Source organism: Oncorhynchus keta, chromosome 20 (genome assembly GCF_023373465.1).
Source record: "Oncorhynchus keta strain PuntledgeMale-10-30-2019 chromosome 20, Oket_V2, whole genome shotgun sequence".
NCBI lineage: Eukaryota > Metazoa > Chordata > Actinopteri > Salmoniformes > Salmonidae > Oncorhynchus > Oncorhynchus keta.
This window is the reverse complement of record NC_068440.1, coordinates 23,891,043-23,911,503: the sequence shown is the minus strand read 5'-3', so window position 1 is coordinate 23,911,503 and position 20,461 is coordinate 23,891,043. Positions and strand designations below refer to the sequence as shown.

Below are 20,461 nucleotides of genomic sequence, written 5' to 3'. Positions count from 1 at the left end.
GAACGTAGTTGTGTTGGTTCCCCGTGTTTTAGAAGAACGTAGTTGTGTTGGTTCCCGTGTTTTAGAAGAACGTAGTTGTGTTGGTTCCCGTGTTTTAGAAGAACGTAGTTGTGTTGGTTCCCCGTGTTTTAGAAGAACGTAGTTGTGTTGGTTCCCGTGTTTTAGAAGAACGTGTGTTGGTTCCCGTGTTTTTGTGTTGGTTCCCGTGTTTTAGAAGAACGTAGTTGTGTTGGTTCCCGTGTTTTAGAAGAACGTAGTTGTGTTGGTTCCCGTGTTTTAGAAGAACGTAGTTGTGTTGGTTCCCGTGTTTTAGAAGAACGTAGTTGTGTTGGTTCCCGTGTTTTAGAAGAACGTAGTTGTGTTGGTTCCCGTGTTTTAGAAGAACGTAGTTGTGTTGGTTCCCGTGTTTTAGAAGAAACGTAGTTGTGTTGGTTCCCGTGTTTTAGAAGAACGTAGTTGTGTTGGTTCCCGTGTTTTAGAAGAACGTAGTTGTGTTGGTTCCCGTGTTTTAGAAGAACGTAGTTGTGTTGGTTCCCCGTGTTTTAGAAGAACGTAGTTGTGTTGGTTCCCGTGTTTTAGAAGAACGTAGTTGTGTTGGTTCCCCGTGTTTTAGAAGAACGTAGTTGTGTTGGTTCCCGTGTTTTAGAAGAACGTAGTTGTGTTGGTTCCCCGTGTTTTAGAAGAACGTAGTTGTGTTGGTTCCCGTGTTTTAGAAGAACGTAGTTGTGTTGGTTCCCGTGTTTTAGAAGAACGTAGTTGTGTTGGTTCCCGTGTTTTAGAAGAACGTAGTTGTGTTGGTTCCCGTGTTTTAGAAGAACGTAGTTGTGTTGGTTCCCGTGTTTTAGAAGAACGTAGTTGTGTTGGTTCCCGTGTTTTAGAAGAACGTAGTTGTGTTGGTTCCCCGTGTTTTAGAAGAACGTAGTTGTGTTGGTTCCCGTGTTTTAGAAGAACGTAGTTGTGTTGGTTCCCGTGTTTTAGAAGAACGTAGTTGTGTTGGTTCCCGTGTTTTAGAAGAACGTAGTTGTGTTGGTTCCCGTGTTTTAGAAGAACGTAGTTGTGTTGGTTCCCGTGTTTTAGAAGAACGTAGTTGTGTTGGTTCCCGTGTTTTGAAGAACGTAGTTGTGTTGGTTCCCGTGTTTTAGAAGAACGTAGTTGTGTTGGTTCCCGTGTTTTAGAAGAACGTAGTTGTGTTGGTTCCCCGTGTTTTAGAAGAACGTAGTTGTGTTGGTTCCCGTGTTTTAGAAGAACGTAGTTGTGTTGGTTCCCGTGTTTTAGAAGAACGTAGTTGTGTTGGTTCCCGTGTTTTAGAAGAACGTAGTTGTGTTGGTTCCCGTGTTTTAGAAGAACGTAGTTGTGTTGGTTCCCGTGTTTTAGAAGAACGTAGTTGTGTTGGTTCCCGTGTTTTAGAAGAACGTAGTTGTGTTGGTTCCCGTGTTTTAGAAGAACGTAGTTGTGTTGGTTCCCGTGTTTTAGAAGAACGTAGTTGTGTTGGTTCCCGTGTTTTAGAAGAACGTAGTTGTGTTGGTTCCCGTGTTTTAGAAGAACGTAGTTGTGTTGGTTCCCGTGTTTTAGAAGAACGTAGTTGTGTTGGTTCCCCGTGTTTTAGAAGAACGTAGTTGTGTTGGTTCCCCGTGTTTTAGAAGAACGTAGTTGTGTTGGTTCCCGTGTTTTAGAAGAACGTAGTTGTGTTGGTTCCCGTTGGTTGTGTTTTAGAAGAACGTAGTTGTGTTGGTTCCCGTGTTTTAGAAGAACGTAGTTGTGTTGGTTCCCGTGTTTTAGAAGAACGTAGTTGTGTTGGTTCCCGTGTTTTAGAAGAACGTAGTTGTGTTGGTTCCCGTGTTTTAGAAGAACGTAGTTGTGTTGGTTCCCGTGTTTTAGAAGAACGTAGTTGTGTTGGTTCCGTGTTTTAGAAGAACGTAGTTGTGTTGGTTCCCCGTGTTTTAGAAGAACGTAGTTGTGTTGGTTCCCGTGTTTTAGAAGAACGTAGTTGTGTTGGTTCCCCGTGTTTTAGAAGAACGTAGTTGTGTTGGTTCCCGTGTTTTAGAAGAACGTAGTTGTGTTGGTTCCCGTGTTTTAGAAGAACGTAGTTGTGTTGGTTCCCCGTGTTTTAGAAGAACGTAGTTGTGTTGGTTCCCGTGTTTTAGAAGAACGTAGTTGTGTTGGTTCCCGTGTTTTAGAAGAACGTAGTTGTGTTGGTTCCGTGTTTTAGAAGAACGTAGTTGTGTTGGTTCCCGTGTTTTAGAAGAACGTAGTTGTGTTGGTTCCCGTGTTTTAGAAGAACGTAGTTGTGTTGGTTCCCCGTGTTTTAGAAGAACGTAGTTGTGTTGGTTCCCGTGTTTTAGAAGAACGTAGTTGTGTTGGTTCCCGTGTTTTAGAAGAACGTAGTTGTGTTGGTTCCCGTGTTTTAGAAGAACGTAGTTGTGTTGGTTCCCGTGTTTTAGAAGAACGTAGTTGTGTTGGTTCCCGTGTTTTAGAAGAACGTAGTTGTGTTGGTTCCCGTGTTTTAGAAGAACGTAGTTGTGTTGGTTCCCGTGTTTTAGAAGAACGTAGTTGTGTTGGTTCCCGTGTTTTAGAAGAACGTAGTTGTGTTGGTTCCCGTGTTTTAGAAGAACGTAGTTGTGTTGGTTCCCCGTGTTTTAGAAGAACGTAGTTGTGTTGGTTCCCCGTGTTTTAGAAGAACGTAGTTGTGTTGGTTCCCGTGTTTTAGAAGAACGTAGTTGTGTTGGTTCCCCGTGTTTTAGAAGAACGTAGTTGTGTTGGTTCCCCGTGTTTTAGAAGAACGTAGTTGTGTTGGTTCCCCGTGTTTTAGAAGAACGTAGTTGTGTTGGTTCCCCGTGTTTTAGAAGAACGTAGTTGTGTTGGTTCCCGTGTTTTAGAAGAACGTAGTTGTGTTGGTTCCCCGTGTTTTAGAAGAACGTAGTTGTGTTGGTTCCCGTGTTTTAGAAGAACGTAGTTGTGTTGGTTCCCCGTAGTTGTGTGTTTTAGAAGAACGTAGTTGTGTTGGTTCCCGTGTTTTAGAAGAACGTAGTTGTGTTGGTTCCCGTGTTTTAGAAGAACGTAGTTGTGTTGGTTCCCGTGTTTTAGAAGAACGTAGTTGTGTTGGTTCCCGTGTTTTAGAAGAACGTAGTTGTGTTGGTTCCCGTGTTTTAGAAGAACGTAGTTGTGTTGGTTCCCGTGTTTTAGAAGAACGTAGTTGTGTTGGTTCCCGTGTTTTAGAAGAACGTAGTTGTGTTGGTTCCCGTGTTTTAGAAGAACGTAGTTGTGTTGGTTCCGTGTTTTAGAAGAACGTAGTTGTGTTGGTTCCCGTGTTTTAGAAGAACGTAGTTGTGTTGGTTCCCCGTGTTTTAGAAGAACGTAGTTGTGTTGGTTCCCGTGTTTTAGAAGAACGTAGTTGTGTTGCTTCCCGTGTTTTAGAAGAACGTAGTTGTGTTGGTTCCCGTGTTTTAGAAGAAAGTTGTGTTGGTTGTGTTGGTTCCCAGTGTTTTAGAAGAACGTAGTTGTGTTGGTTCCCGTGTTTTAGAAGAACGTAGTTGTGTTGGTTCCCAGTGTTTTAGAAGAACGTAGTTGTGTTGGTTCCCGTGTTTTAGAAGAACGTAGTTGTGTTGGTTCCCCGTGTTTTAGAAGAACGTAGTTGTGTTGCTTCCCGTGTTTTAGAAGAACGTAGTTGTGTTGGTTCCCGTGTTTTAGAAGAACGTAGTTGTGTTGGTTCCCAGTGTTTTAGAAGAACGTAGTTGTGTTGTTGGTTCCCCGTGTTTTAGAAGAACGTAGTTGTGTTGGTTCCCAGTGTTTTAGAAGAACGTAGTTGTGTTGGTTCCCCGTGTTTTAGAAGAACGTAGTTGTGTCGGTTCCCGTGTTTTAGAAGAACGTAGTTGTGTTGGTTCCCGTGTTTTAGAAGAATGTAGTTGTGTCGGTTCCCTGTGTTTTAGAAGAACGTAGTTGTGTTGGTTCCCGTGTTTTAGAAGAACGTAGTTGTGTCGGTTCCCTGTGTTTTAGAAGAACGTAGTTGTGTCGGTTCCCTGTGTTTTAGAAGAACGTAGTTGTGTCGGTTCCCAGTGTTTTAGAAGAACGTAGTTGTGTTGGTTCCCTGTGTTTTAGAAGAACGTAGTTGTGTTGGTTCCCGTGTTTTAGAAGAACGTAGTTGTGTCGGTTCCCCGTGTTTTAGAAGAACGTAGTTGTGTCGGTTCCCTGTGTTTTAGAAGAACGTAGTTGTGTCGGTTCCCTGTGTTTTAGAAGAACGTAGTTGTGTCGGTTCCCAGTGTTTTAGAAGAACGTAGTTGTGTTGGTTCCCCGTGTTTTAGAAGAACGTAGTTGTGTTGCTTCCCCGTGTTTTAGAAGAACGTAGTTGTGTTGGTTCCCCATGTTTTAGAAGAACGTAGTTGTGTTGGTTCCCCATGTTTTAGAAGAACGTAGTTGTGTTGGTTCCCCGTGTTTTAGAAGAACGTAGTTGTGTTGGTTCCCCGTGTTTTAGAAGAACGTAGTTGTGTTGGTTCCCGTGTTTTAGAAGAACGTAGTTGTGTTGGTTCCCTGTGTTTTAGAAGAACGTAGTTGTGTTGGTTCCCTGTGTTTTAGAAGAACGTAGTTGTGTTGGTTCCCTGTGTTTTAGAAGAACGTAGTTGTGTTGGTTCCCTGTGTTTTAGAAGAACGTAGTTGTGTTGGTTCCCCGTGTTTTAGAAGAACGTAGTTGTGTTGGTTCCCAGTGTTTTAGAAGAACGTAGTTGTGTTGGTTCCCCGTGTTTTAGAAGAACGTAGTTGTGTTGGTTCCCAGTGTTTTAGAAGAACGTAGTTGTGTTGGTTCCCCGTGTTTTAGAAGAACGTAGTTGTGTCGGTTCCCGTGTTTTAGAAGAACGTAGTTGTGTTGGTTCCCGTGTTTTAGAAGAATGTAGTTGTGTCGGTTCCCTGTGTTTTAGAAGAACGTAGTTGTGTTGGTTCCCCGTGTTTTAGAAGAACGTAGTTGTGTCGGTTCCCTGTGTTTTAGAAGAACGTAGTTGTGTCGGTTCCCTGTGTTTTAGAAGAACGTAGTTGTGTCGGTTCCCAGTGTTTTAGAAGAACGTAGTTGTGTTGGTTCCCTGTGTTTTAGAAGAACGTAGTTGTGTTGGTTCCCCGTGTTTTAGAAGAACGTAGTTGTGTCGGTTCCCGTGTTTTAGAAGAACGTAGTTGTGTCGGTTCCCTGTGTTTTAGAAGAACGTAGTTGTGTCGGTTCCCTGTGTTTTAGAAGAACGTAGTTGTGTCGGTTCCCAGTGTTTTAGAAGAACGTAGTTGTGTCGGTTCCCGTGTTTTAGAAGAACGTAGTTGTGTTGCTTCCCGTGTTTTAGAAGAACGTAGTTGTGTTGGTTCCCGTGTTTTAGAAGAACGTAGTTGTGTTGGTTCCCCATGTTTTAGAAGAACGTAGTTGTGTTGGTTCCCGTGTTTTAGAAGAACATAGTTGTGTTGGTTCCCTGTGTTTTAGAAGAACGTAGTTGTGTTGGTTCCCTGTGTTTTAGAAGAACGTAGTTGTGTTGGTTCCCTGTGTTTTAGAAGAACGTAGTTGTGTTGGTTCCCTGTGTTTTAGAAGAACGTAGTTGTGTTGGTTCCCTGTGTTTTAGAAGAACGTAGTTGTGTTGGTTCCCCATGTTTTAGAAGAACGTAGTTGTGTTGGTCCCCCATGTTTTAGAAGAACGTAGTTGTGTTGGTTCCCCGTGTTTTAGAAGAACGTAGTTGTGTTGGTTCCCCGTGTTTTAGAATAACGTAGTTGTGTTGGTTCCCATGTTTTAGAAGAACGTAGTTGTGTTGGTTCCCCATGTTTTAGAAGAACGTAGTTGTGTTGGTTCCCATGTTTTAGAAGAACGTAGTTGTGTTGGTTCCCTGTGTTTTAGAAGAACGTAGTTGTGTTGGTTCCCGTGTTTTAGAAGAACGTAGTTGTGTTGGTTCCCCGTGTTTTAGAAGAACGTAGTTGTGTTGGTTCCCAGTGTTTTAGAAGAACGTAGTTGTGTTGGTTCCCCGTGTTTTAGAAGAACGTAGTTGTGTTGGTTCCCCGTGTTTTAGAAGAACGTAGTTGTGTCGGTTCCCTGTGTTTTAGAAGAACGTAGTTGTGTTGGTTCCCCGTGTTTTAGAAGAACGTAGTTGTGTCGGTTCCCTATGTTTTAGAAGAACGTAGTTGTGTCGGTTCCCTGTGTTTTAGAAGAACGTAGTTGTGTTGGTTCCCGTGTTTTAGAAGAACGTAGTTGTGTTGGTTCCCCATGTTTTAGAAGAACGTAGTTGTGTTGGTTCCCCATGTTTTAGAAGAACGTAGTTGTGTTGGTTCCCTGTGTTTTAGAAGAACGTAGTTGTGTTGGTTCCCCGTGTTTTAGAAGAACGTAGTTGTGTTGGTTCCCGTGTTTTAGAAGAACGTAGTTGTGTTGCTTCCCGTGTTTTAGAAGAACGTAGTTGTGTTGGTTCCCATGTTTTAGAAGAACGTAGTTGTGTTGGTTCCCCATGTTTTAGAAGAACGTAGTTGTGTTGGTTCCCTGTGTTTTAGAAGAACGTAGTTGTGTTGGTTCCCGTGTTTTAGAAGAACGTAGTTGTGTTGGTTCCCCATGTTTTAGAAGAACGTAGTTGTGTTGGTTCCCCATGTTTTAGAAGAACGTAGTTGTGTTGGTTCCCTGTGTTTTAGAAGAACGTAGTTGTGTTGGTTCCCGTGTTTTAGAAGAACGTAGTTGTGTTGGTTCCCGTGTTTTAGAAGAACGTAGTTGTGTTGCTTCCCGTGTTTTAGAAGAACGTAGTTGTGTTGGTTCCCCATGTTTTAGAAGAACGTAGTTGTGTTGGTTCCCCATGTTTTAGAAGAACGTAGTTGTGTTGGTTCCCTGTGTTTTAGAAGAACGTAGTTGTGTTGGTTCCCGTGTTTTAGAAGAACGTAGTTGTGTTGGTTCCCATGTTTTAGAAGAACGTAGTTGTGTTGGTTCCCTGTGTTTTAGAAGAACGTAGTTGTGTTGGTTCCCAGTGTTTTAGAAGAACGTAGTTGTGTTGGTTCCCCGTGTTTTAGAAGAACGTAGTTGTGTTGGTTCCCCGTGTTTTAGAAGAACGTAGTTGTGTTGGTTCCCCATGTTTTAGAAGAACGTAGTTGTGTTGGTTCCCCATGTTTTAGAAGAACGTAGTTGTGTTGGTTCCCCGTGTTTTAGAAGAACGTAGTTGTGTTGGTTCCCCGTGTTTTAGAAGAACGTAGTTGTGTTGGTTCCCCATGTTTTAGAAGAACGTAGTTGTGTTGGTTCCCCATGTTTTAGAAGAACGTAGTTGTGTTGGTTCCCTGTGTTTTAGAAGAACGTAGTTGTGTTGGTTCCCCGTGTTTTAGAAGAACGTAGTTGTGTTGGTTCCCGTGTTTTAGAAGAACGTAGTTGTGTTGCTTCCCGTGTTTTAGAAGAACGTAGTTGTGTTGGTTCTCCATGTTTTAGAAGAACGTAGTTGTGTTGGTTCCCCATGTTTTAGAAGAACGTAGTTGTGTTGGTTCCCTGTGTTTTAGAAGAACGTAGTTGTGTTGGTTCCCCGTGTTTTAGAAGAACGTAGTTGTGTTGGTTCCCCGTGTTTTAGAAGAACGTAGTTGTGTTGGTTCCCCATGTTTTAGAAGAACGTAGTTGTGTCGGTTCCCTGTGTTTTAGAAGAACGTAGTTGTGTTGGTTCCCAGTGTTTTAGAAGAACGTAGTTGTGTTGGTTCCCCGTGTTTTAGAAGAACGTAGTTGTGTTGCTTCCCCGTGTTTTAGAAGAACGTAGTTGTGTTGGTTCCCCATGTTTTAGAAGAACGTAGTTGTGTTGGTTCCCCATGTTTTAGAAGAACGTAGTTGTGTTGGTTCCCTGTGTTTTAGAAGAACGTAGTTGTGTTGGTTCCCCGTGTTTTAGAAGAACGTAGTTGTGTTGGTTCCCCATGTTTTAGAAGAACGTAGTTGTGTTGGTTCCCTGTGTTTTAGAAGAACGTAGTTGTGTTGGTTCCCCGTGTTTTAGAAGAACGTAGTTGTGTTGGTTCCCTGTGTTTTAGAAGAACGTAGTTGTGTTGGTTCCCCGTGTTTTAGAAGAACATAGTTGTGTGTGCTGAACAAATGCACTTCAAGTCCCCTCCACCAACAGCTGCCAGTTTCCCTACAGCTCGTTTTGATCTGACATAGTACACCACTAATGTAGGGGTTACATTTATGACAGATATGTCCCGCACGCACTGTTGTCTGCTTCAAACTATGTTGTCAAACATAATCACTATTATATTACTATCAGTGAAAAACTAGGATGTTGAGCTGTAAGCATTTCTTTGGACGATGTATACCATGTGTATTCTGTACATACAACTAATAAAACTCGAAACTGATTCAAACCACATCTTTTGACATGAAGGTGTAATAAGCTGGCATTAACGAACGCAGCTGTTAACGCTGTCGTCTTATTAAATCAATCATTTGAATGACAAAGGCTTGTTTATATCAAGACTTTTAGATTAACCGTAAGTATCAGCCAATAAACTCACTGTGGTATAGTACAGCAGAGAGTAACCGTCTTCCTGAGGGAAGCCTCCAACATGCGGTCAGAATAATGTGATGATTGTTATGTTACAGTAGTAGTGGTTGTCTGCACTGCATACTGCCAACTGGCCAGAGAATCTGGGAAAGTTTGAAGCCTGAGTTCTTTTTAATCCCCGTAGACAGACTACACACAGACAACACACACAGAGGACGTCCACACAGACCGAGGGAGGGTGTTTCTCTTGGCACAGGGGTACAGTAAGTGCCAGCCTGCCATGCCAGTGGTAGGAAGAAACCTCTAAACGCCTGTTGGTGTCAATAACACCGGGCATCTCAATATACCATCAGGGTACTAAGTAGAATATAAAACACCTACTGTCACCTGCTGCTGGTCTTGCGGTGTGACTATATACCCAGTTTATATATGTACCCATGCAGGAAGTACATTTGCATCTCAACACTAGAGTAATGTCACTGTTATAAAAATTGAGTGCCAAATACTAGATAATATTAATTTCTTGACTATAAAAAAAAAATTTAACGGTTGTGCTTGAAGAGAATAGACAAACAAAATCTTTGCAAGAGGCCAATGCGCTAATCTCTACATTTGTCTTGGAAGTGTAAAAGCTTCTTTATAGTAATACCATGCCAAGTCTGTCTTCTTATCCATAATACATGTGTGGCTTTTTGAAAAGCCTACAATATGAAATAGGAAGGAATTAATATACTTCTCAGTAAAAACTGAGAACTCATGGCAAACGCAGGGCAGCAAGCGAGATGCACAGCATTCAACTTTGAATTGATCCCCCACATTGTAACTGCTGCATTGCAATATATTAAATTGCCTAACTATGCAGAAACTTTGATTCAGCGCTCCAACTAGTTGAAGCAGCATACACCTATCATCCGATAGCGGTGTGCCCATGTGCCCTATCACCCTAGTCGAATTTTTCAACTGTGACGTTGAGAACCACGGCTACTATCTTCCTAATCAATATTCCCCCCAAAATTTGGTCCATTCCTCAAAGCGACTGTTCGACGCCCGCCTTCCTCGCATGGCGGTGCTGCGGCATAATTTTTATTTTTTTAAGACATATCAATGAAGTTTCGGGAAAATGTGCCTATAGCAACCCAAACCCACACCTCAATACCATTCGAAATAAACGGACCCGTCGACATGAAGACGCAACTTTCTACATTCACTGATGAAGGAGTCTGGAGACCACTTACCTTAGAAGACCATCCATGAATAGCAGTCGGTCGTTAGGCTACTGTTGAATTGAAACTCGTTGGATTTGTGCAGTGCGGCTCCACCACCTCAGAAAACCCCGCATTTAATAAAGAATTTACATAAAATGAATACGTCTTGGTAAACCCTCAAAACAAATTGTATTCAAAACTGAGGAGCTCTGAGGCGCGTTCTCTACCGTGCACGAATATTCCCAGACGTAGTACGTTGTTGCTATTCTGACTATGCACCCAGACCCACTCCTTTTCTCCGGTAAAATGTTGAGGAGGAGTGACAGATCGGGCAAGCAGCTGCGCTATGGTCTCTGGGACATGTAGTGCGTAATTGCACTCAGAACGTGGAGATCGTTCCCACTGGAAACAGATGTCAATTCAACGTCTATTCCACGTTAGTTCAATTTAATGTCATTGAAATGACGTGGAAACAACGTTGATTCAACCAGTTGATTCAACACACATTCAATGGGAAATATATAGTAATGCAATGTAGAGTAATGTATAGTCAATGTATTAGGCTAGATCTAACATGTTATACATTATTATAATGGTATTTAATTGTTTTAGAACACCACTTTTATTTGCAGAACAAGATACATTGATAGATGAGTATTAAGAACACAGGGTAGCCTACACAAAGACAATAGCTGTAGTCTGTCCGTCTTCAACAAGACTATATGGGTATTTTGGTGAGTGAGCCCTCCTTTTGGCTAATATATGAAGTAAGACAATGACAGTCATCTTTGGCTTCCTGATAATCCCCTCATAGGCTGAATGAAAGAATAATTCAGCATGGCCATAACCTATATTTAGGCACTAAAAGTTGACAAAACCAATAGAAAATAATATACAAACACCCCTTACTGTTGTTATTTAACCTTTATTAGGAATTGACCCCTCCCTGGTCAATTCCGCTACATTGTTTCTTTGAGCCTGCCCCCTCCCTGCCTATTATGACTTGATCCTCTGACTGAACGGGACATTGAGTTTAGGGCTGCAACAGGGCTTGGGGAGTGGTGAATACTGTACGAATCAAAATAAAGCCTGTTACTTACAGTTCTTAATAGAAAAATTGACATTAATGGCGAGGGTGTGGGAATGTCATAAAACCTCTTTTAACACTATTTATCACTTTGATGAATAGAGTATAGCTAAAAATAAAAGCATTTTATTTCCGCAAAACTGAAAAAGAGACGATGGCAGCTTGGAAATGATCTTTTGTGCAATATTTTGGTGACGTATGTTGTCATATACAATGTTTTCTCACAGTCACAACCCACCACAGCTGTTATCATTGTACTGTATGCGTAATGTAGCCTGCCTACATTTATTTATGGTTCAGAGGACACAGAGGCCGTGGCAGAATATATCTACCATATTTCTTGGTACGTTAGACATCAAGGTGGGGCTATCTATCTGAGTTTAAATTAAGTGTACCATGAATGGATTTGATTAATGAATACTGCTACATTCACCCACTGCTTTTCATTATAACCCAATGCCATATTGTTTGACATTTTCTGCTTGGAAATCAGTTTTGACAACTTTTCTTGGTTAAATCAGGAAAATGCCTGTGTTAATAAAGCACTATGTAGGCGACACATAGAGTAGAACCCCATGAAAAGACTCAAACACGAACGGCATCTGACAAACCACCGACAGTATCATTTGAATAAAAGTGTTTTGCATTGTGTGCATTCTTGACCCTTTCCACCTGCGTCTAGAAGCAAACAACTGTAGCTTGCCTTATACTCTACTTCCTCACTCGCCATTAATTTGATTATGTGACTTGTCAGTTTGATTGTCTATTTTAAAGACACACCTCTGCTTTATTGACTCAGAGCATGACAATGTGTGTGTGTGTGTGTGTGTGTGTGTGTGTGTGTGTGTGTGTGTGTGTGTGTGTGTGTGTGTGTGTGTGTGTGTGTGTGTGTGTGTGTGTGTGTGTGTGTGTGTGTGTGTGCGTGTGCATGTATTTACCTCTGCTATATTAAATTAGATCATGACAGATTGCCCCAGACGGTCGGTCCTCTCCAACCTAACTTAATTTTACACACCAACATCATCGGTCAGTAGATTAGCAGAGATTGTCAGTAGCGATTTCCTCTCAGTTACAGTAATCAATCATGTCATGTTATTCAGTCGCTAGTGTTTATTGAATATTAATTAAGGGAATAGCATAAAATATGAGCTATAGATGCACGAAAAAAAACTGAAATTATACAAAATATTTGGGAATTTAGGATACACATGGATAATTATTGTTTATTATGACCAGTGGAAATTTAATAGGCCTATAGCCAATACTGAGAGAACTTAATGGAAATAGAGCTGCCGCCGCCATCTTTGCTTCCTTAGTGGTGGAACTTCCAGTAGCCAATTCTTCACACTTTGGCTTCAGTTACTTGCAGTAGCTAGCTAACTTGACCCACCGTTTAACGATGAGTTCTTCATGACAAACTAGTAGCATATACTAGTACACTCTTAGAAAAATGGGATCCAAAAGGATTCTTTGTCTGCCCCCATAGGATAACCCTTTTTGGTTCCAGGTAGAACCTGTTTTGGTTCCAGGTATAACTATTTTGGGTTCCACGTAGAACCCTTTGTGGAAAGGGAATTATTTTTAATCTAAGAGTGTAGCATATAATATGTTCAGTAAAGGTTGAACATTTTTTTAGAGCTGCAATGTACTGATAATCAACCTTTTACAGTCCGAGTACAGTTGTGGCACATTACGATCTCCACCCACCTCCAAACTATCCATCTCTTCAACCTTTTCACGAAGAAACCCCGAAACGATCACGTTTGCTCCTTCCACTTTGTGGACAAGAACACTACAGTAGGCCTGCGGCAGATGAAACTGGATGTTTTGATGGTAGTGAGAGGTAAGTCAAATGAGAGGTAAGTCCATTCAGAGATGAAAGAGGAAGTGATACACCCCACTCATAGTTTTTTACTGGTTCCCTTAGCCGCTTTATATTGGCCATATACAGTACCACTAACCCCCGAGGAGCCTTATTGCTATTATAAATTGCTTACCAATGTAATTAGAACAGTAAAAAAGTAGTTTCGCAATATACCTGTGGTATATTTTATCTTATATACTGAGTGGTTTGATCCCCGAATGCAGATTTTTTTTTTTTAATAAAAAATGTACCTTTATTTAACGAGGCAAGTCAGTTAAGAAAAAATTCTTATTTACAATGACGGCCGACACTGGTCAAACCCGGACAACGCTGGGCCAAATGTGCACCGCCCTTTGGGACTCCCAATCACGGCCCGGTTGTGATTGGCTGACAGCCGTGGTATATCAGACTTGAAAGCAGTTTATAATAGCAATAAGGCTCCTTGGGGGTTTGTGATATATGGCCAATATAACACGACTAAGGGCTATATCCAGGCACTCTGCGTTGTGTCACTTATAAGAACAGCTCTTAGCCATGGTATATTGGCTATATACCACACCCCCTCAGGTCTTATTACTTAAATATAGGACTCTGGAAATCCCTGATTACGCTTGTACTGTAGGTGTTGTCATTATGACATTAGCTAGCATAGCTCATGCCCAGAAACACGTCTAACGAAGTTGTAGTCATGACATTTTCATCTACTTAAGACATTGTTTCAAATCTAGATTTTGCCTTTAGATTTCGAGAAAATTAACAATTTAGGATCAATTTTTTACTTCTCCCATTGACTTCCCAAACCCTGGTCTGGTTTGTCGAGTCTGTTGGTCCTCTGGGTTTCAGAACTCTGTAGTCATCATTTCAATAAGGTGAACATGATTTGACAAAGCCTACCTAAGTTTGTACATATTATAAAGTAGGCTGTCAGTAGCACTGAATTATAGCCTAATTAATCCTATTGTAGCGATCCTTGTTACAATTCCCACCAAGTGGGATAACCCTATTGGCGCAATAAGTGGGGTGTTTGCCTTTCGCGCTAGGGACCCTGGTTAGCTTCCCTGCCCTGCCGTTTGCTACATTGGTGCCAGAAGTGGGATGATGTACTGGTTCAATGAGGCCATTGCAACAGACGGCCCAAACTTTTAAAGGGGTCTGAGTAGTCGAAACAAGAGGATGTGCCTTCCGGTTTGGAGGGGGCAGTGTGGTGAGCCTTGCTATATGAGCCACATTACAATTCCCACCAAGTGGGTTAAGCCTATTGTTTCAATGTGCAGACTGTTTGCCTTTCACGCCAGCACCCTGGGTTTGCTTCCCTGACCCACCGTTCACTACACTGGGCTATCTACAACATATTCACCCACACACCAAAGACAATTTAAAGAGCCACTGAACATGCTGATTGGCATTGGTGTTTTTCTGTTACTCATAAGAAAAACTAGATTTCAGTCTTGGGGGTGTGTTTCCTGACTGGCTCTGCATTTGGTTAATTATGTTTTTCCCCCATGAGACACTGTAGATGAGGAAGTCTGTCTCACTGTCTATGCTATTGGACAGAGAGCAATCACTGCAGCTGTTCACCCCATGTTAGTGGGCAAATGGAAATCATATAATCAAAACCCAACCTTCATTACCAGTTGTGACACATGGATGTTCCAAACTCCATTTAAGACGAGACTGAATTTATGACCCAAATGATCCTACTTACACTTTGTAGTCCATTTTGACACTAGAATAACTGATACTGACTCGAATAGATGCCGTTTTCAAAGGGATTCGTTGCTTTTTAAATGCAGTCACTCGTTAAATAAATGTTAAAACTATGTTCACACACCATGCAAAGTTGTAACCCGATAAATTATTTGAATGATCCATTTGTAATATTAGTCATGTTTTGTCCATTACTGCCATCTAGTGTGTGCAGAATGAGCAATTAGTGAAAGTGACAAAGGAAGCTTTTACTTGTGTTATCCACTACTCCCCTCTAGCGATGAACATTATTTGTGAGAGTATTCAGTAAATTTTCAAATGATCTATAGATCTGTCAATATGTTGATAGGCTGTTCTGAGACCGTACCTGCGACTGAACACATTCTCCGGAGGTGAAAGTAAGTAAAGCAGATCTGTATGTATTCAAAATTAGCCTCTCTGCAGTGACACACCCACCTGATAGTGTCATATTAAAATGAATCAACATCAACCACCCCCTAGAAACAATGACACTGGGTCTGTGTGCCAGGAGTCTGTTCAACCTAGAAACAGTAACAGAACAGTTTAAAAACGGTGAACACACTCTTGTAGAATCTGCGCTCGAGACGTTCCTGAACAGCGCCCAGGTTGAAAAGTCATCGTTGAGAAAATATGGCGGCATACGGTCAGCAGTGGTCCTGAAGCAGTCAATAACATTGTTGTGCAGATTTGTCCATTTTAATCCAATGTTCGTTCCACACGGTAAGAAAGTAAGTTGTCTACTTGAGCCATGTGAATATACATTTTTCTAGTGAGCAGAATGTACTTTTATTCATTCTATGAAAGGGAAGCAAGCCTCTCCTGTAGGACAAATAATGCATCTCTCATTTCACAGATGCTCACAGACAATCATTTTTTAGCAACATTTCTTCATATTGTTGATATAGACCGATTTAGCAAGGTTATTCGTTTCTAGCTAGCGACCTTAAATATCTCGCCTAATAAACGTTGAGATTGGTAGATCGAGATTGTCATTCAGCTTCTTGCTTCACTGGCAACAACCGTTAAATGCTAATGTTAGAATGCTATTGCTGTAAACTCAATATTTGGCAAGCATCATCAATTAATGTGTTATATGACTGTTTATTCCAGATTTACAAACCATCTATAAACTATTAATTAACTGAGTATGTAGGCCTATAATCTACTGCATAGCATGTGTAGCCACAAGGCGCATTCCATAATTAAGAGGCTCGCTGAAATAAGTAACGGTTGGCATGTAATTTACAGATATTTTTTCTCTTCTGAATGGGTGAATTTAATCTATATTTCTTATTCCGGTGATGGATCAATCCCCACACAGAGATGCATCCCCTGTTAATGTGACGTTCCTTGTTGGTGTCCTGCAGGGAGTTCCTGGTCATGGTTGGATCTGAGAAGGCCAGATCTACCAGTATAAACTGTGAGGTGATGACAGAAGTGAAACATGACCAGTCTGAACCACTGGTGGACATTACATTTAGTAAGTAGAATAAAGTTGACATTTACCGAAGCTTTACATAATATAGGTCTAAGGTAGGTCTATATTGCCAGTTGTCACCAATCCTGGTACTGGAGAGATATAGTGTGCAGGCTTTTGTTCCAGACCAGTATTTACAAAAACATAATTAGCCTTACATAATAGTAATTAGCTTATTGGATTCTTTGGGGTCCTCACCATTTGGTACCAAGTAGCTGAGTTCCCAATTTGGTTTTGTGTAACTTTTATCTTGCCTCAGCTCAACGAGTGCTTTACCCTCTTCCCTACAGTGGATGGAGAAAGGCTAATGATGAAGGGAGCGAGACTGACCATCAAGGAGATGCTGACAGCACTGCAGTCCCAATGTGTAGCCAAGGACCCCCAGGCCAAAATTACAGCCAAGAAGTAGTCCCACCCTCAGTAATGTGTATGTGTATTTGTAAATGTTTATAATAAAATACTTGAATTGAACTATTCTGTGTTGCTTTTCACTCAATTATAGAACTTATTGAATGGTTTTACGTTTAGCGAAGTTGTATTGTGTGCATTTTCACTTTTTTAAGTTATTTAGGTTCGATGGCATAAGACTTATTTAAAGTGAAAATTATTTTATTTTTTTTCTGCCTAGTTTAAGATAATCTTTGTCCACTCTATGTAGGCTATTAGATTGTATTATCTCCCCCTGTCATAGTTTTGGAGCATGTGATTTGTCAACTATTTGCAGAGTAATAGACACTCTTTTAAGCGTTTGAAAGGACATTGTGAAACGCATAGCCTCTGACATAGTAAGCTAAACGTAATTTGGCACAGTAGTAGATGTGGCACTCAAAAACCTTTCACCCATTCTAGCATTATTCCATCCGTCGAAAATTGAGGAACTACATACAGTGACGTTCGTGACTGTGATTGGGTAGTTTTAGAATGCGCGAGCCAGAGAGATCCCTTTAAAACCGTGGCTCGTTCTCAACAGAGTGAGTAGAGTTGAGCTTGGACCAATAGACTGAACTGTTGGGAATATTGCAGATATAGGCTAACTGGAAAGATGGTTGACAAGTTTGTGGGGACCTGGAAAATGATTTCCAGCGAGAACTTTGACGACTACATGAAAGCTTTGGGTATGATATATTTGTCTAATCTTAAATTATTGATTACATATGAATGTATATAATAATATACATATAACATGATGCTATGATAAGGCTAGTCATTTTTATTTACATAAATTAGTATGTATTATGCATTGGGTTGTACCACGCCACACTGTCAATACATCCCTCTTGACAGTTTGTTCTCTGTTGTGCAGGTGTTGGTTTCGCGACCCGACAGGTGGGAAACCGCACCAAGCCCAGTTTGATCATCAACATGGACGACCAAGGAATGATCTGTTTGAAATCTCAGAGCACTTTCAAAACGGTTGAGGTTAAATTCAATCTCAACGAGCCTTTCGAAGAAACAACCGCAGACGACAGAAAAACAATGGTTGGTTTTGATTTTTTTTTAAATATGTGTGTGAAAGTCCGTTGATTTGGGTTAACGGGTCATTGGAAATAAATAAAATAAAAATCCTTTCATCTTCAGACCGTTTTTAGTCTTGAAAATTGCAAACTTGTGCAAAAACAGAAGTGGGACGGCAAAGAGACAACAATAGAGAGAGAGGTGACTGGTGATGGAAAGTTGATAGCGGTAAGGAATCGTTTTTTAATTACTTATATAAATGTAAAAAACGTTTCTCAAATGGTCCTGTAGTCTTTTTTTGGCATGTTTGTAGTGCTTGTTTATTTGTAAATAACTTCTAGACTTGACAGACTAATGTAAAAATGTATGATATAAATGCATTTTAAAAACCTTTTTTCACCACAAAGTTGAAATGTTGCCAATGAAACTTGTTGGGAAAGTTAAGTCACACTTGACTATATAAGCTCAACCATTTTACATCTGACATTGAACAAGTGTTTTATCACCCTTTAACCTAAAACATATGCTGGAATGTGTATTCCTGGCTCTTTGCCTGCACCTGAAACATCTCAACTCTGACCTACTGTAACACACCCTATTTTCCTCTCCTATTCTCCTCTATTCTCCTTTCCCCTCCTCTCCTCTTCCTCTCCTCTTCCACTCTTACTTCTCATCCTTACAGAAATGCATGATGGGAGATGTGATTGCGGTGAGGACATACATGAAGGAGGTGTAATGGGACTCAGGACCATTTTGTTTCGGATGACGACAGGCTCAGTTCAATGAGCAGCAAAGCTAAAGTTACAGCGCGTATTGCTCATATTATTCATTGTATTGCCAAACAAATTTATGCATTGTAATACTTCAATATAATAAATTTGGTTATAAACATTGTTCTGGTTTTAATAAAAAACTTTAAATTTCCCTCTGTTCTCATTTGGAATTATTGCACGATGTCTTGGTTGGCTTCTCCATATGTGACAGTAGGGACAATATTGACCACTAAAGACTTACATGTATGTTTTACTTTTTTAACTCTAAACATATAAAAAATAATGAGACATAAGACAAGAACACATTTTATTCATAGACTGACACAAAATGTGGGAGATTTCATCCCATCGTGTTGCCACGTTTCTCCTTAAATAACAGATGTCTTTCTTGATTGCAATGAGCTTTAACAATGAACAAATACATAATTGTTTTCTGCAACAAATAATTAAGTATATTTGATTATCGCAAACATGGTATTTGTCAGCTCCCTTGGCTTTATCATAACCATGTGTTTAACCCATTACAGTCTTGGCCTTGTCTAAGCCGGGGAAGGGGTTCTGGTAAGCTATATGGAATTGTTTTAAGAATGTCATATCAAGGATTGTTTTGCTATTTGATTTCACATTTTAAGACCCCTTGAAAGATCCCCCAAAAATAAAATAAAAATATTTGCTGAACACATGCATTGAATAACAGATTCACTTGATGGAGCAACAGATAGTCCCCCTCCCAAAAACATCTAAAAGAAGTTTGTTCTGAAGTGTCAGGAAAGATTTGTTTTAGTTTTCTTGACATATATTTAACCCCTTTTTTTGTCACTAAACAGTCGCCATATTCTGTATACTTCCATGTTGTTTTTAACTGGTAGCAGGGAGGGGTCTTCAGATGAGTCTTGTGAGGCCTGTGGGCATCCTAGAGCAAATCAAGCGACATGTATGTGTTTGTGAGAGTCTCACCTTTCCACAGAGTGGAAGCCCAAACTATATAGCCTAAACTGCTCGGACTCCACAGACAAAAGTTGGTAGATCGGCTGTACCGACTTCAGACGAGTCCCAAGACACTGAGGGTCGCAATAGTTTCTAGGCCAAACCGTACGGACGTCACAGACGATTTTGTGAGAAGACCGATTTTCAGGATATCTCATGGTTTGACAAGCACGGTGGATCAAGACATATCCAACGCAAAAATATATATATATATCTCTAGTTTAATCTGACAGATTTATATGGGGATTACTTTTATTATGCTAATTTAGCTTTAGCTAACACTTTCAAACACTGTACAAGTCAAATTGACATGGAATGTAGATTTTGAAGGATTACTGTACAGTACATCAACACGGACAGCCTATTTACTGTATGTTAAGATGTTTTGCTCAAAGCTAAATTTGAGTGGTTTGAGTCATAACAGGACTGTCAAGAGTTGAAGACCTTGTGAAAGTTTGAATAGCAACAGGAGCCATTGGAAACATTTTTCATCTCAAACCCAAATCAACGTTTATCTGTTTAGTTTGTATTTGGATCACATCCAATAACACACTTCTCTCGAGCATGGGCAGAAGAAGACAAAAAAAGCTACGTACTTCAAAATGTTCAGATGGAAGGCTAGCTAAGCCTGGGAGGTTTGGAGGGGTCAAGTAGCTAGATCTTGGAAAGTTACATGATGAATGCTTGTTGTTGGCAGGGGACCACCAGACCTACTCTACTGGGATGTGAATGCTTTTTGATTATCAGAGGGGACCAGTGTTAGAGGTCACAGAGGATATGTATTCCTTTCCTTTTTTTGGTCTGGAACATTTCTCATGTTGTAGGCCACATAGTTGCAGTGGTGCGTAACTTAGGGAACCCAGAGCATTGTGGGTCTCCCTGGAGTCACTCCCTTTGGCAGGGACTCGAGCTGAGATTGTTCCAGAGAGCGACAGTTAGCCGAAAGCCACTTTCCCATGGCAGGAAACAGAGCAGATATACTGATTGTGGTTAATGGCGAAAACAGCTGAATTAGGTGGAACTGTGGGCCAACTCTCCACCGACATCACATTTAGGCAGGACAATGAGAACAGGCCACTGCCTACGCTGTATAAAGTTTGCACAGCGGGTGGGTTGCCAAGTTTATCACAGTTGCAAATGCTGGTAGGATAAACACAACTTGAGACGTGCAGCAAAGGTATAGACTGATTGGTACAGTGTAGCAGAGCCAAGTTGAAGTTACAGACTTTTGTACACACTAATGGAAGTCTCTTGCCCACATACAGCGTGATCAAAATATTTCATCAATATTTTGATATTCATATGGATGACAATAGGTCACATGAGTACTGTTGGACCAATGACTCAAGGTTCATAATTATGATCTTCATTTATTTATTTATTTCACCTTTATTTAACCAGGTAGGCTAGTTTTTATTTTTATTTTTTATTTCA

General features: G+C 40.7%; 2 protein-coding genes and 1 pseudogene across 6 annotated transcripts in view; 2 read left to right on the top strand and 1 right to left on the bottom strand.

Moving 5' to 3' along the window:
• LOC118399575 (phosphoprotein associated with glycosphingolipid-enriched microdomains 1-like) overlaps nucleotides 1–9,952 on the bottom strand; it is a 115,853-nt gene extending 105,901 nt beyond the window's left edge. For all 5 annotated transcript variants that reach the window (XM_052472463.1, XM_052472462.1, XM_035795757.2 and 2 more), the window contains exon 1: nucleotides 9,687–9,952. The gene's annotated coding sequence lies outside the window, so the exon portion shown is untranslated. The remainder of the gene's footprint in view (nucleotides 1–9,686) is intronic.
• A 4,993-nt stretch (nucleotides 9,953–14,945) lies between these two features.
• On the top strand, nucleotides 14,946–16,277 carry LOC118398984 (39S ribosomal protein L53, mitochondrial-like; annotated as a pseudogene).
• A 483-nt stretch (nucleotides 16,278–16,760) lies between these two features.
• Nucleotides 16,761–18,191, top strand: LOC118399574 (fatty acid-binding protein, heart-like). The gene is made up of 4 exons (XM_035795752.2): nucleotides 16,761–16,927; nucleotides 17,116–17,291; nucleotides 17,391–17,495; nucleotides 17,950–18,191. Exons 1-4 carry the CDS (start codon nucleotides 16,855–16,857, stop codon nucleotides 18,001–18,003), a joined length of 408 nt encoding a protein of 135 aa, XP_035651645.1. The 5' UTR covers nucleotides 16,761–16,854; the 3' UTR covers nucleotides 18,004–18,191.
• The last annotated feature ends 2,270 nt before the right edge of the window (nucleotides 18,192–20,461 follow it).